The 15309-nt window shown below is 37.4% G+C and overlaps 1 protein-coding gene across 1 annotated transcript in view; it reads left to right on the top strand.

Annotated features, from left to right (window-relative positions):
• Positions 1-15309, top strand: part of PDE10A (phosphodiesterase 10A) — a 173566-nt gene that overhangs the window by 121816 nt on the left and 36441 nt on the right. The window contains exons 6-8 of the mRNA XM_066178666.1: positions 8665-8805; positions 11172-11327; positions 14030-14080. Coding sequence (XP_066034763.1) covers positions 8665-8805; positions 11172-11327; positions 14030-14080 — 348 coding nt within the window. The remainder of the gene's footprint in view (positions 1-8664; positions 8806-11171; positions 11328-14029; positions 14081-15309) is intronic.

Below are 15309 nucleotides of genomic sequence, written 5' to 3'. Positions count from 1 at the left end.
AAGAAATAATTATGTGAGGCCACAAATATGTGCACATACTCTGTGTTTCGGGGTGTATTTTATTAAGCTATTCTTGAAGTTCTGGTCATGCAAAAGTTGTTGCAGCTTGATGTGTATGTAGTGCCACCTAGTGAGTATATGAGGTGGGTGATTTGAATTATTAAGAACCCAGGAATAAACATGTACTGCTTGCTAACTGTCTCCAGTTTTTGAATGCATAGACATCTTCTCTGAAATTAGAGTCTTTTAAACATGTTTCCATGTGAAGTACTTCTATCTGCAAGTCAATTCAGGAAACTTTGGTCTTTATTCTTGAATCAGTTCTAAGACCATGTGGTTTTTTATATGTAAAGTGGAAGAAATCTGTTGCTTTCTTATTTGCCAGTGAATAGTGATACTCATCGGAGAGTGAAAGCTCTTGTTTAGTTACAGTGTTTGAGTTTTAATTTGAGTCAATAAATTATCAAGCTGAAAGAAAGAAATAACTGTCAAAATGTATTTAATGGAAATTTTGGTCTTGTTTAATTTAATATTCAGGTAAATGAATTTGTGGAACATGTTCACAATGAATATAGTATCATAGAATATCCTGAGTTGGAAGGGCCCATCAGGATCATTGAAATCCATTTCCTGGTTTGCGCAGGACACCCCAAGAATTACCCTGTGCCTGAGAACATTGTTCAAACACTCCTTGAATTCTGTCAGGCTGCTGCTGTGACTGCTTCCCTGGGGAGCCTGATCCAGTGCCCTACCACTCTCTGGGCGAAGAACCTTTGCCCAATATCCAACCTAAACCTACACGATGCACTTCAAGCCATTCCCACAGGTCCTGTCACTGATCACCAGAGAGAAGAGATCAGTGCCTGCCCCTTTTCTTCCCCTGACGAGGAAGCTGTTACTGCAGTGAGGTCTCCCCTCAGTCTCATCCAGGCTGAGCAGAACAAGTGACCCCAGCTGCTCTGCATATGGCTGTTCAAGGGCCTTCATCATCCTTGTGGCTTCCCTTTCAATCCCCACTTACAGATTTAGACCTTTTATACGTTGTGTTACCTGACACTGTCCCCAGCACTCGAGTTGAGGCTGCCCCAGCTCAGAGCAGAGCAGGACAATCCCCTCCCTTGCCTGGCTGGTGATGCTGTGCCTGATTCACCCCAGGACTGGGTTGACTCTACTGGCTGTCAGGGCGCTGCTGACTCATGTTCAACTTGCCAGTGACCAGGACCCCCAGGTCCATTTACTCAGCATTGCTCTCCAGCCTCCCATTCCCCAGTCTGCATACATCTATATCTACTATTGGTAGAATGCAGAAATTGCTAGAAAATTGTAGACAGAGTCAAATTGTTTGTGTTTCACTATCAGAATGGAAAGTGGTTTTACATAAATCTGTAAAGACTTATCCAGGTATCTGGTTTTGCTTAATATATTCACTAATGCACCAATGAAGAAAGAACATAGGACTGCAGATATGTTTGTAGGAACAGATTAGATTTCATAATGGGCTTTGGAAAATGATTAGAAAAAACTAGACAATGATTCAGCTAGGAAGAGAGCTTGGCTTTCCATGTATTGCCTTTCTCTGTGTAGGGCAGTTGATGACTCTGAGAAAGATTCTAGGGTTTTCAGTGAATTTGAAGATAAAAATAAGTCTGCAATAATCACTGCTGTGTCAAAAAATGTACTTATATGTAGCACAAACAGAACTCTAGCCCTAGTATAAAATATTTTTCCTATTTCTCTCTCCACTGCTGAAGTCTCAGATGAAATAATGGCTCATTTAAACACTGCACTTCAAGAAAAAATAGAATTGCAGGAACTGAAGTGAGTTCAGGAGAGAGCAGAGAGAATGGTCAGGAAGCAAAAGAAATGTTTTTGCTTAGTCTAAAGAAAAGAAAGTTAAGGGGTGAAGGTATGCCTGGATACGGCAGAGAGAACAGGAATCATCTCCGATACCTATGGTGTGTAGGGCAGGAAGCAGTGTTCTTGACTTGGCATTGGGAAAACTCCCTCAGTTGTGGCTGTAATGAAGCATGACAGTCTGTTGCTTGTGCAAGCTGAGGGATCCTCATCCCTGGAGGAGTGTTCGGGACACGTTTGGCCTAATGTCTTTCAGAGAAATGCTTAGCTGACCATGCCTTAAAATGGAAGGGATGGTAGAGAGGTATGTCATACTTTTCTGTGTCAATGAACTGCTGTAACTCTTGTGGTGTTTTTCTTGTGGAAATCAACTGGACAGTTTCCAGAAGTTAAGTGCAGTTAAAAATTGATACCATTCAGAAGGGTGAACACAGAACCTCCCTGCCAAAAACAAAGAAACCAAACCCAGCTACTAGTAGTTCTACAGTAAGTGTAAGTGCATCATCTTCATTTCACAAGTATCCAACATTTGTGCATACTATGTGGCTTAAAATTGCAAATCTCCTGTTCAGTACACTGTGATTTATCACAAAAGAAACAAGTTTCTATAAACAATGGTGGTAGTTGCTGGTGTTTTTTCTTCTTTTATCCCTGAGTGCTTCATACAGTCATACTGCTGCACTTGTGTTTAAAGTCAGGACATTATTGCCTAGAGCTCTTTAAGATATTAGCATGGTAGTATTGGGCTACTACTTCAACTAAGCCAGGACAAATCCAAGGGGTTGGGCTCTAAATAATTTCCAAATTAGTTACATTACTTTGTTTTTCTTGGTCATCTTTGCCTATTATGATGAGTTTTATCCTTGGGAAAAATCCAGGCCTTAGGGCACAGCCCTTATAAATGTCTACGGGTAATTTTATCATTTGGTTGTGTGGTCTTACATTTAAGTTGTCCTTTACCAAGAGTAAAAATCTATTGCTGTTACTGAACAGAAACAGATGTGAGCAGCAGAAGCCATTAAACTCACTTAATATTGGCTTGATCAATTTCCATTTTCTCTTTAATTTTTTCTTTCCCCCAAGCATCAAATCACATAACAATGCTTTAGTATGAAGGCTTTCATTTAATGTCAGTTGAATATTAAATGATTTCCCATGAAGCCTTTTTAGGACCAGTTTTATCAGTAGATTGTGCTGTGGAAGAAACTAGATCAAGATCCAGTCACCCATACAACCAAAATAGTTTGTCAGTGGGATCCTGTCACATGTGTACTTTAACCTTAATTTTAATCATTAAACCTGGTTCTTATCTAGACTGCTTTTCTGCAAGGAAATTTTAGAAAAATTGGTTTGATTGTCATTTGTTTCATTATAAGTAGTTACTCAAAAACAAGAAATAACAGTTTGTGAAATGATGATGATGATGAATGCATGTTTGCAGTTTAAATCCAATCCTGGCAAACTTTATGCAGTTGATCGACTGGTTTCTAGTTTTTATGAGATAGGATTTGGTGTCGTGCTGGATTTCAACAAACTGCATACCAACGGTGACTAGAAAAATAGCATCAATTATACTTGTGGTCGTCCTCTTTGTCAGAAGAGCCAAAGATTGAAATCACTGAAAACTGCAGGTACTTTCTTAGTGCTGTAACAATATCTGTCAAGAGTTGTGCATGCTATTGTGTTATGAGACTTGCTGCTACTACTCATGTTTTCATTTATTGGGGTTTTAATCTGCTGTGTCTGTCAAGCATTAGATTTTTACTAGAAAAACCAACAATGGGGCCAAGTTACACCAGCATGACAAGATGAACGTGAATAGTTCTTCATGTGCGTGCCCTTAGCTGTTAGAAATGAGGAGTAAAGAAGGTTTTTTCAGCCACAGTAAGAGATTCAAGATAAATTATTTAATAATTTTACCAGACTGAGTGCATAGCACCAAGGAACGAGCACCAAAACCCATAGTATTATGGTTCATTGAGTGTATACTGAGCTTGTTATGTGGCTGAAAGCCCAGCTGATGGGTTTATCTGTGAATTGATGATGTCGTCATCTTTATATTCCTCAAGAAACAGTTACAGTACATCATTCTGCATTCCTGTAGACTGACAGACTTGTTAATACATTAGTATTTTAAAAAGATATTAGAGACTACAATATGTTGCCTATACCTGGAGTGCCTAAGAAACATCAGTCATGAAATAGAATAACAGAATCTTTTAAGTTGGAAAAAAACTTTGAAATCATTGAGTCCAACTATATAGCCTAACACCGCTGAGATGAAACGGTGAATTTTGCAACATTTGTCTGTGTTCACCAGTGTTTAAACATTTGTTAAGGTCATAATTTTTTTTTCTTGTGGACTTTCTGTTTTGCTTCAGTTTGTTTTTTTAAGACCCTCTTGATCTCTGTGTTCATGATAGGTCATTAGTGGGTTCCAAATCACACTGTTCCATCCATCGAAATAAATAGGACATTTTTTTTGGCTGTGGACTTTATTTATCAAAGTGAATTAAGTGATTAAACTAGGAGGGGAGGAATAATTTTGAAGATTTTAGGCCCAACCAGAACAATCTGTCCTGTCACAGATGGATGGAAAGAAAACACCTAATGTGCTCTAGGGTTTCAACAAGGTACAGGAAGTTCTTGATGTCAAACTTTAGTGTTCCCCTGCCTACTACATTTAAAGTAAGTCCATCACCATATGGGACTTGTTGGAAGAATATTGTTAATAGAGTAGTTGAGACTGATGTAAGAACGGAGCTTCTGTCTTTGTCTGGAAGGAGGGTAAACAGGTCAAAATTACGAATTGGAGAGTCCTATGGACTGCCAGGTGCCAGAATGCCTGAACCTGGAAACTTCCAAAGGATTCTCTCTCCAAGCCAATGTTTGTCCTGTTGGTTGATTGTCAGATCCATACTGAATCTCCCATTTTGGGTGCCTTCTCTCTCATCAGTAGTAGAGCTACCTAATGCTCTTTCTACAGTAGTTGTCTTTTTTTACTAAACTTTTACCGGGAGAGAGACAGTGATGTTGCATTATCAGTAACGAGCTATTAGTATTTATCCCGTTCTGATACTGACTTAGGGGCTCACTGCAAGTGATAGTGGCAGCAAAAGAGTCTGTGAGCAGTGCACAAGCATGCTGCTGTCTTCTCAACCTTTTCCTTTTACTGCATTTTGAATTATCAGTATAGGGTTTGGGAAATCGGGGGTCCTAATATTCTCACATTTCCTTTTTTATTGACAATATATTGGTTGAGTAGTGGATGAAGATCCACTGGTTTCTTATTTCGATTATTAATCATTGTTCATTATTGTTACCAGAAATACAAACTGTCTTTTTTGAAATAAAATATTCAGACCAACTGAGAAGATGCAAGTACATTTGAAAGGGCCCAATCTATCCCTTTCTTCACTTACTTGTGAAGCTGTATGCAATATATCTGATGTCTGTATGGACACACTTCTGGTTACCCCTTAAGCTAGACTATTAGAATGCACGTGTGAAAATTAAAAGAATGCTGGAGTCATTCATAGTTAGAAGAAAGTAGGTGAGCCCCATATTTTATCATTACTGCAGTACATTTCATTACATAATTATTTTCTTAAGCAAAAGAAAAAAAAAATGTGAGCTGGGTAGGTGATCTGAAAAACCTGCTGGTTTTTGACAGTGATAATTTTAGAGATTCCCATAAAGCTATGTCTGTGGGGTGCCTCAGAGATTATTTCAGTTACATGCCATAGTAGAGCAGAGCACAGTTTCCTTTGTTTTGTTTGGCTGACCTTGCCATTGATGGCTTCTATTTGAGACAGTTCTACATAATTAATTGGCAATAAACATTTAAACTCATTCAGATCTAAATTCATCAAATATGGAATGTATGAACACTCATAACAATTTATTAGGTGTATGTATAAAGTCAGTGTGGAATGGTAGAAGCGTATGGATTAATTTCAGCTTATATATGGTTATGAGAAAAAATTGCCTTTCTTTTTGATATTGCTGCATAATCAGGATAAGATTAGCAATTGTTCTGCACAGTAATTTTTACCTTTACAGTCAGGAGGAATAGTAGCACATTTAGAACCTATTGCGTAGTTTGAACAGTTTTTTGATCACTGACCCCTTAGCTACGGGTTTGCAACTTTCTGTGAAAGAAGAATGGGATTGCTTCTGCAAAAATCTTTTTTGAAGAAGCTGGAAGTAAAATAATGTTCACAAACATTTTTTCCAGCACAGGGAAACTTGTTCCCAGCAGTACTTCATGGTGTTAGCAACAGATGGATTTACCAGACAAAATGATACACAAGGACACAGGAAAGACTGTGCAAAAGCAGGTGAAAGCAGCCTTTGCAGGCAATACTTCATGGTGTCAATACAGGTTTTAGGCCATTGAAGATTTAGTGAAGGTTTTTTCTGAAGAAAAACATGTATGCGTGGGAGAAGTGAGTTCTTTGTTTTCTGGTGCAAGTGGCTGTTTGGTTTTCTCCTCTTTTTTTCTTGTTTTGAGAAGCTCTTTCTGAGAAGAGAAAGATTTGTGCATTGTATTATGTTAGTGCTGGGCATGACTCAGGAGATGAGTGTGAAAAAGCACAATTTATGCACATAATTTAAACAGCACAGTTACTTTGCTAATCATAATGCATTGCTACCTTGGCAAAAAGAATCAAATATGTCTTAAATATATAAGAAGAATAGTGTAAATAAAAGTGTTATTCTTTGTCATCTTCGGCAAAATCAACTTTGGTCTCTGATGCCCTGTTGATTTTGAATCATTCTACTACTTGGACTACATCAGTCAGTCTTGAAACATTGTGTTGCATCTCTAGATTTTGTAGTACTCTGCAACAGAAACCACCTTTTTGGTTTTGAACACATTACAAGAACCTATTTTGAACCTATTACAAGAATATTTTTAAAATAGTAAATCTTAAGCATGTAGTGTAGCAGATTAGACTTCTGTAAAGATATGCATTTCAGTATTTCTATGGCCTTTATATTTTACCACCTTTTTATTTTTTGAAAAATATTTTATACCAGAACACAGATTTAAATAAATAAAGATCTATGGTTTCTTCAGTTTTATTAGAATAATGTCCTTTTTTTTAGATCATGGTGTGCTTTTCTTGGCTATGTTATGTAAAACGGTCTTTTTCCTTCTATTTAAGTGCATGTAAAAACATGAACCGAAGCTTATGAAGGCAAGCAACTGTGAAACTAAGTTTTAATTTAAAAAATATATGTATCTTTATTAGATTATAAGCAAGTAAGAGTAAATGGAGCTTTTTATTCTGGTAGATTGAGTAGGCTTGTTCTGACAGATTCAATGTATTGATTTAATGGGTTTTGATTTTTTTTTAATTGTTTTTGTGGGTTTTTTTCCCTTTAATTACATTCTTGTAATTCATATGGAAAATAAACATTTGACTTTTCAAGTGTATCTTACTGCTAGAGGCCACACTTCAAAAAGCTGTGAGCATAAATGGGTTTTAAGAATAAGGTTTAGGATAAGAATAAACATAAAATTCCATGATTACATGTGCTTGTGCTGTAATGCAAGGCATCAAAATGGAGTATATAATCTGAATGTTCAGCAGGGCTAGTCCATGGAAGATGCATCTTTCCTTCCAACTGAAAAAACCACTTGTCAGTGCTAAAATAGTTTCAGGCAGCTGTATTTTCTTATTATTTTTAAGAGAGTTTAATTTTCATCTCTACCACATATCAGCAAATGAGTGACTGGATGGAAAACTCTCTTGTCTTGCTGGATTTTTTGGGACTGACTTTCTGTTTAAGAACAAAATACTCAGTTACTGATTTTGTCAGAATCTTGAGTGTTTTCCTTTTGAACTTACTCAATACCCTAGTTGTTGGACTACTGATTCTTCTTGGATAGACTTCAGTCTTGTTCTGGCTATGAATTTCATACTTTTTATTGACCATTTGTCAATAAGTCAAAAAGTCCCAACTTTCTTCTTCTAAAATCCTAGAAATCCATCACAGCTGAGATGTCTTCATCACTGCAGGAGTACCTTCATATGGTGCATTATATTGCAGCTCTTTAGTTTCTGAACATTTCAGTGGGGTTGTTTTTTAGTTCATGTTTTATAACAGACCATGCATGTTTGTAAAGAAAGGAGAATTATGAGAGGATGCACTTCATACCATCACTTCATTTTCTACAGGTGAAAATTCAGTAGAAGCTGAATTTTCGCATGCAAATTTTACTTCTAATAATCCATGCTAGGAAACAGCTCCTGTCTCATTGCAACCCTAATGAAAGAAAATTCTGAGAGTAGAATTAACCAGCAGCACAACTTGTGGCCATTCTTAAGAGGGATGTTAATAATACATTGTGATGTGGCATTTTTATCTATATCTGGTATTATAGAACAACAAATTTGAATATTATCTCTACTTTTTTGAGTATTTTCTATTAAAATAAATGAGTGCACCCTAGATAAAAAATGAAGATTTTTGCAAGGTAATGTTTTCTGCTGTGAGTCTTGTATGCTGTGTATTGTGTGTTCAAAGTAAACGCAATCCTACCCTGATATAAACAATAACTGATGTTAGTCATCTACTGTTCTCCACAGGAGTTCTCTGTGAGTTACCTGGGTGACTTTAGAGTGGGACTTTCTAAGATTTCAGAAGAATTAAGTGGCATTTATTCAAGTTTTTCTCTACTTTATTCAATACTTTTATCTACTTTATTCTACATAGGTTGTACAGGAACTGTAAAAGTAATCATGCTTTCTAAATGCTTTTTTTTTCTTTCTTTCTCTTTTTTTTTTTCCTTCTAACTAGAGTCTGTGTGTATTTACACCACCAGGAGCTAAAGAAGGACACCCCCGACTCATTCCTGCAGGGCCTATTGCACATGGCACTACAGTATCTGCTTATGTAGCCAGATCCAGAAAAACGTTATTAGTAGAAGATATTCTGGGGGTAAAAAGCTTTATTTTTTTAATGAGATACTGCAGTTCTTAGAATGAATGTTTTCATGGTGAAATGTTTGTTGAGATGAACAATTAATGATAGAGTTTATACTTGTGTTGATACCAGGAAAATAAATCTGAGTTTGGATTAATGGAATGGAGATGGAATAATTTCAGAATATTTCATTTATTTCTAGTTTCAAAGGTTTGGGGTTTTTTCACTTTAGGTTTGGGTTATTTTAACTTTTTTTTGGTTGTCAGATAAAGGACATGATGGCACCACAGTCACTTAGGAAAAACAACCAATCAAAAGCTCCTGTCTTCTTGGTCTTGAATTATTAACTGCAAACAAGAATACCTTCATATGATCAATAAAATTTGAAAATTTATTTTAACACAGGGCTCACACTGACAAGAATGTTAGTCAGAATTCTGGTTGTTAGGCAGGATTTTTATCTCTGCATACTCTAATGTAAAGCTGGAATACCGATAGTATCAGTTGATCTACATGAAAAGTGCACTAACGTAGCTGATATCAAAATTCAAGCTTTTTTCTGTAACAGGAGTTGGAAATTCCTGAGGTGATATTCTGATAACTCTTGGCACTCTGTATGTCTGTCCTTTTTAATTTTGTAAAACCCTTCGTCCCCTAGCTGCATCTATGCAATTTTATGAAATTGGTATTTAAACTGCACTTTGTGTGAGCACTTTTTGATTAGTTGGTTATGAGAACGCCAAGGAATTTTTTGCATTCTCCTCTCTTCAGTGTTTCCTATGTTTTCAAGTTCTGTTCAGAATAACAATTTTTAGATAGTGTGACAAAGAAAAAAATTGGATTTTGCTGTCTCTATTTTTGAAATTATTTGTTAAAAATATGTATGACCTTAGTTGGGAAAACTTGGGCTATAAACAAATACCAGATGCCTAATGTGAGTACACTTAAATAGAGCCACAAAACCAAAAGGCAGAAACTGCTTTCCCTGTAGTAATAGTCTGTGCTTTCTACACACCCTGGGCTATTAAGGTTTTATGTGTTGGTATGTTTTTTCAGTTAAGTTAAGGGTTTAAATTGTTACTGGTAATTTCCAATTAATATCATTATATCCTTACATACAAGACTTCTGTGTTTTGATTTTACATTCTTAGTAAAACCGTGGGGTTATTGAGGAGGAGTTTTGAACTTTTTTGTTGGTTTAATATCAGTGATTCATTGACCAAACAGCAAGATTCGTTTTGGTGAGACAGTTTGCCTTTTAGGAACTTCTCAACAGCAAAAGGGAAGCGTGTGCAGGTAGACTTGCCAGCCCTTTTTTTGTGGGAGGACAGAACTAAAAAGAGAAAGCAGAAGGCTCGTGTTTCAAAGTGCTTCCCACTCTCTTTTGTCTGTCATTTGTTCAAATTGATTGTCATTTTGGTAATTAAGGTAGAGATTACTTGCTGTTTTCTTTGAGAAGTGAGGGATTTTGATCAGCCTTGAAGGGGTGTCTGTCTTGCCTAAGCACAGCCCGCAGGGAACATCTGGTACGAATCAGATACTGAAGGACTGATGTGCAATGAAGTGGGTCTTGCACACTTGCACATTGGGCGCTGACTGCCTTACTAACTGTAACATCCAGGTGCTTTCTTAGCTCTGCCTGAGTTTTCCTACATGGGGAAGTGAGGCTATAAAGCCTTGAACGTTCCCTGTGAGGATTGAAAGTTATGTATTTGGGCCTTTTATAGAAGCTGGTAGGATTATTTTAGCATTTGTTTCTGCATCCTTTGCACTAATTTATTCAGGATGTGTAAGCAAAGGAAGAGGGTGCCTACTGTCATGTGTAGTTTTTTGGGAACATGTTTTCCTCCTCAAGAGTTGGTTGAGGATTATAACTGTATAACCTAAAGCATTAGCCTCAAGTTTCAATTTTTATTTTCTTGCAAGCACTGTTGTCTGCTCTTTAATACTGAGATCTGAGCAGTCCACTTTGTGATTACAAATTTTTGGGGGGTTTTTGGAGGGAAGGATGGTGGGGTGGTCATGTTCCTTTTTTGGGTTTTTATTTAATCTGGACTGGTATTAGCAATAAAGTGCTATGAGATTAGAGAAAGAAGCATTATATAAACAAACCCAAAGCTGGGTGTAATATCACAGCTAATTCTGATCTTACATCTATAAGGTTATCTGTATGTGTAAATTAATGCTGAGACTTTAAAATTACATTTTTTGTAGATGTCTTACTACTGTGTATAAATTATGCTGAGAGATGAGTTCTAGTGAATTTTGTAATTTTCCTGCAGATTTGGTCAGATAAGACAGGGAGGAAAACATCAGTATGTCTTTCCTGTTAATGTTTTACCAGTTTTTACGTTTTATCAGCTTATGTTTGCATTTTCTAGGATGAACGATTTCCCAAAGGTACTGGGCTGGAGTCAGGGACCCGTATCCAATCTGTTCTGTGCTTGCCAATTGTCACAGCCATAGGTGACCTGATTGGTATCCTGGAGCTTTACCGTCACTGGGGCAAAGAAGCCTTCCACCACAGTCACCAAGAGGTGAGCTTGTGTGCGGCCTTTGCCCACTTCCCCACAAGGGTCAGGACTTCACCCCTGTCCCTCCCACACTCCTAACATCCTTCTCTTGCTCTTCTCATGAGCTTATACCTTTTTCATGCTTGGTTTTTGTTCTTATTGATAAAAGAAAATAGGTAGTGATTTCTATTTTCAGCCAGAGGAGGTAAAATATACAAGTATAGGGGCACATCAAGAATTTTACCTTGTGCTCTTTTGCAGGTAAACAGATTCAAGGTTTATTTATTGATCATAAACTCAGTAGAGAGTTGTTAGAGAAATTAACACAGGACAGGTAACTGAGATGCAACTGTAAATCAAACATCAAAGCCCCGAATCACTTTATTTAAAAAAATACAATGCTCAATTATCTTGAGTCTCAATCTTAACTTTACAGTACAGCTTTATTTTACATTATGGTAAGATTTTAAAATTTATTTTAGTTTACTTTTTGGTGTGGCTTCTCAAGGGTCAAGCCCTATCACAAAACAATGTTGCAATGTTATAGCAACAGTTTATCAAGTCTCAGTTCTGGGTTTCACAGGAGGGGAAAGTGATTTTACTTTAAATCAAATGTGAAGCAAAAGAGATTTCTGGTATTTGCATTCATATTTTTACTGCCACACACTCTCCAGCACCAAGATGTGTCTGTCTAGGTGGTATGTCTAGTACCAGGTATCCAGGTAGTGCCTCCAGAATTCCTTGCAACAGAAGGAAAAAGGGATGCTGTCTGCCGAGTCTTTATGCTCTCCTGGTTTCTTTCTAGGTTGACAACCATCTACGGGTTTTGGGTCAGGCTTTTCTTTACCTTTCAGGAGCTGATAGCTTTTGTCTATCTCTAGCCTGTCCCATTGCTGTGAATTGTCAGGATCACTGTCCTTTGTCTCCTGACTTAGATGTCCTTAGAAACTGTGTATAGAAGTGCTGGTACCTGGATGACCTACCGGTCTAGATGACTCTCATAAAGCTATCTTCTGCTTTTTGTTAACTTCTGATGCTTCCCTATCCAGATATTTGCATTCATTCTCATCTTCCCCTTTCCATGACTGTTCTGCATGCGTTACTCTGTTCATGTAAGTCCTGTGTAGCCTCACTGTCCATACATGTCCATTTGTCAATCTGAAGTTAGGAGCTGTTAGCCAAACACAAAGGGATTTGAAGATGGAGCTGGTGTTGCAAAGGCTGTTGCTGAACTAAAGATGTTTGAAGTGCATCTTTGCGCTCATGTCAGGGTGAAGATCCCTGTTATGTCCCATTAAGATGTCTCTAATGTAAAGAAGAATTTCTCTCTGTGCCCCAGAGAAGGGAGCCTAAACAAACAGGACAAAATAGAGTGAATTCTAGCCTGGTGTGTTGTCTCCACAGAGGTATGAGGTCCACCATGGCACAGTTTTTAGCTGTACTGGGCAGGAATTATTTGTGCGAAAAGGACAGAAGATATTCAGGCAAGAGATACTAAAAGTTGTCCTCCCAAAGAAGGAAAACAGCTGCAGTATTTGTCAAGTGTATGTTTTGTTTATCAGTAAGCTAAGTACCCTAGCACTCATCTAATGTTTACGTGTGTAAATTAGTTGTGTAGTCTACACCACTTCAGCTTGTTGTCACACCTTGTGTTGTTTTCACCGGTAGACAGAGGTCAGGGTAGGGGATTAGATTAGGGTGGTAGTGCCACTGTCCTTGCTCAGAGAACAAAAAATGGGCATTCATATGAAACCAGGCTTCATTAATTCTGCAGCCTACACACAATGTATTTAATTTTGAAAATTGTCCTATCTCATTAATCAATCTACAATTCAGGTAGGTCTCAGACACGCACTGTATTGTGAAAAAATGAACGTTTTATGTTACATGAAATACCTTCTGTGGCTAAAGTTCATGAATGTTCTACTTGGAAAAAACTGGCTGCTAAATGAAAGTATTTTATTAGTAAATTAAAAATATTTTAAGGTCACTTTATGAGTGTTCTAAAGCATTCTTTTCATTTTCAGGTTTCAGAAGGCCTTTGGATGCCATTAGCAATTTTTTTAAAATGTGTGCAAAGTGTTCTGTTCAAAAATATAAAGTTACAAAAAAATACCGTGGAGGGTATGCAAAAAACTGACCTCTTGTGCTTCCGTTCCCTGTGTTCCTGTAAAGCTCCTGTGTTTCAAGGACAGGAGATTATGCATGGTAGCACATCATAGTTAGCTGCAGTTTACATGACATTTGTTTGAAATGTTGCCTGGAAACTGTCATACTTCAAACACTTGAGCTGAGGGATCAGGTCTGGTTCTTCTGACACCAAAACAGTAATGAGAGCAACAGTGCCTGTTTACAGCTGGAAGTAGCTATTGCTGAAGAGGTACAGCCCCAGAAAGCTGTTAAGGCATATTTTATTTCTATGGCAGATGCCTTTCAACAGTGTAATTTTTAAAGTCCCCGGTTTCTGGGATGATTGTTTTGATGTTGTATTTCTGAGCTGATGGGTGCACAGTTCTGCTACTGAAAACCATTGGTAAGCTCTAAAATTGAAATACTGAGTTCACTGAGACTTTTGCAAAGTAACTGTCTTCCCCTAAATTGTTACTGCCTGCCTGTCTAAAACAGCTCAATCAATTTACTTAGCAGGTAGGTAGAGAAAAGAGGCATGTCACTGATGTGCAGTTTTCAAGGTTTCTTCAGAGAGAGTTTCTTCTCTTTTGTTGCAGGTTGCAACAGCAAATCTTGCATGGGCTTCAGTAGCAATACATCAAGTACAAGTAAGTGTGAGTGGTTTTTCATTTTTTTCATTGTGTAACTTGTCTTCTAGAACTTGTTTAGTAGGAGCATGGATTGTGATCAGATTTAAGTGCAGGTCATTGCTAAAGCATTGATTAAAGCCCTTTCCTTGAACCTGGAAAAATATGCTAACATTTTTGTGTTCATTGAACTAGTTTTCCTCACTTGCAATCATGGATCAAATAACAAACAGTGTTTGTACTAAAGGAAAGAAATTTGAACAAAGTAGATAAATAATGATTGAAGTAGATTTTTTTGTAACAACTTTACAGGGTTGTTTTGTTTTCTTTTTCTTGTGGAAAGGCAACTGTTAGGCTAGCTGGTTGCTTTCCTTCTGCTTTGCTATTCAGTTTGAAATTATGAAGTGTTGCCAGCAAAGCTTATTTTAAGCCATCTTCACTAGCTGCTTCATGGTTCTGTAACTACTGCCACTAAGGATGCCTCATGCTGTCCCTAGCTGGGTGCCTAATGGAGCCTCACACAGCGTCAAGCTGCTCTAGCAAACCCTCAGCAGCTTTGCCAATAGGTTTTGTTACTTCAGCTAGCAGAAGATGGTAATACGGAAACTAAACATATTCTGTTAACTCAGAGAAGATGCTAAAATAGATTTTTCTGTCAACTCCCAGGAGGAAATGCATGACATTCTTTTTTTCAAGGTGTCTATCATACCCTTGTCAGAAGACATGCAGAAAGCTTCCTGCTTTTCTCTTCTACACTCTGATCTTTTCTGCCTCGGTGCTTTAAGTCACTGACTTTGGGGTGGTCAATCACATCTAGGCAGAACTAGCTGGCACAGACTGTTGTACCCTAGTAGAATTGTAATTACATGTGGTTGTAGCTTCACCTAAGAATTACTCTCTCCTTGACTGTGAAGTCTTTCACATCTAACAAAACACAACAGGGAAAGTGAAGCTCAAGCTTGTCCATTGATCATTTTTATTTCTCTTCTGTCTTCTAGCAGAAGGCTTGCTCTTCCCTAGTTTTTTTTTGCATGAGAAGAATGCAAAAGTTTTAATCTGGCATTTTGTATCTATATTGCATAGATGAAAGATATTACTAGTTTGAAATTATATTTTTGTGAGTGTGAAATCTACAAGCAGTAGAGGCTTGTTTTACTTTTGGTCTCAGTGCTTGCTCTAGTAATATACAAATGTACAATTGTCTTCAGATATAGGGTATGCGAATAGGTGAAGTAAAAATACAGTTGAAA

This window comes from Chamaea fasciata, unplaced genomic scaffold (assembly GCF_029207755.1).
Source record: "Chamaea fasciata isolate MVZ Bird 193981 ecotype frontalis unplaced genomic scaffold, bChaFas1.0.hap1 SCAF_3, whole genome shotgun sequence".
In the NCBI taxonomy this organism is placed as follows: domain Eukaryota; kingdom Metazoa; phylum Chordata; class Aves; order Passeriformes; family Sylviidae; genus Chamaea; species Chamaea fasciata.
This window is presented reverse-complemented; position numbering and strand designations above follow the sequence as displayed.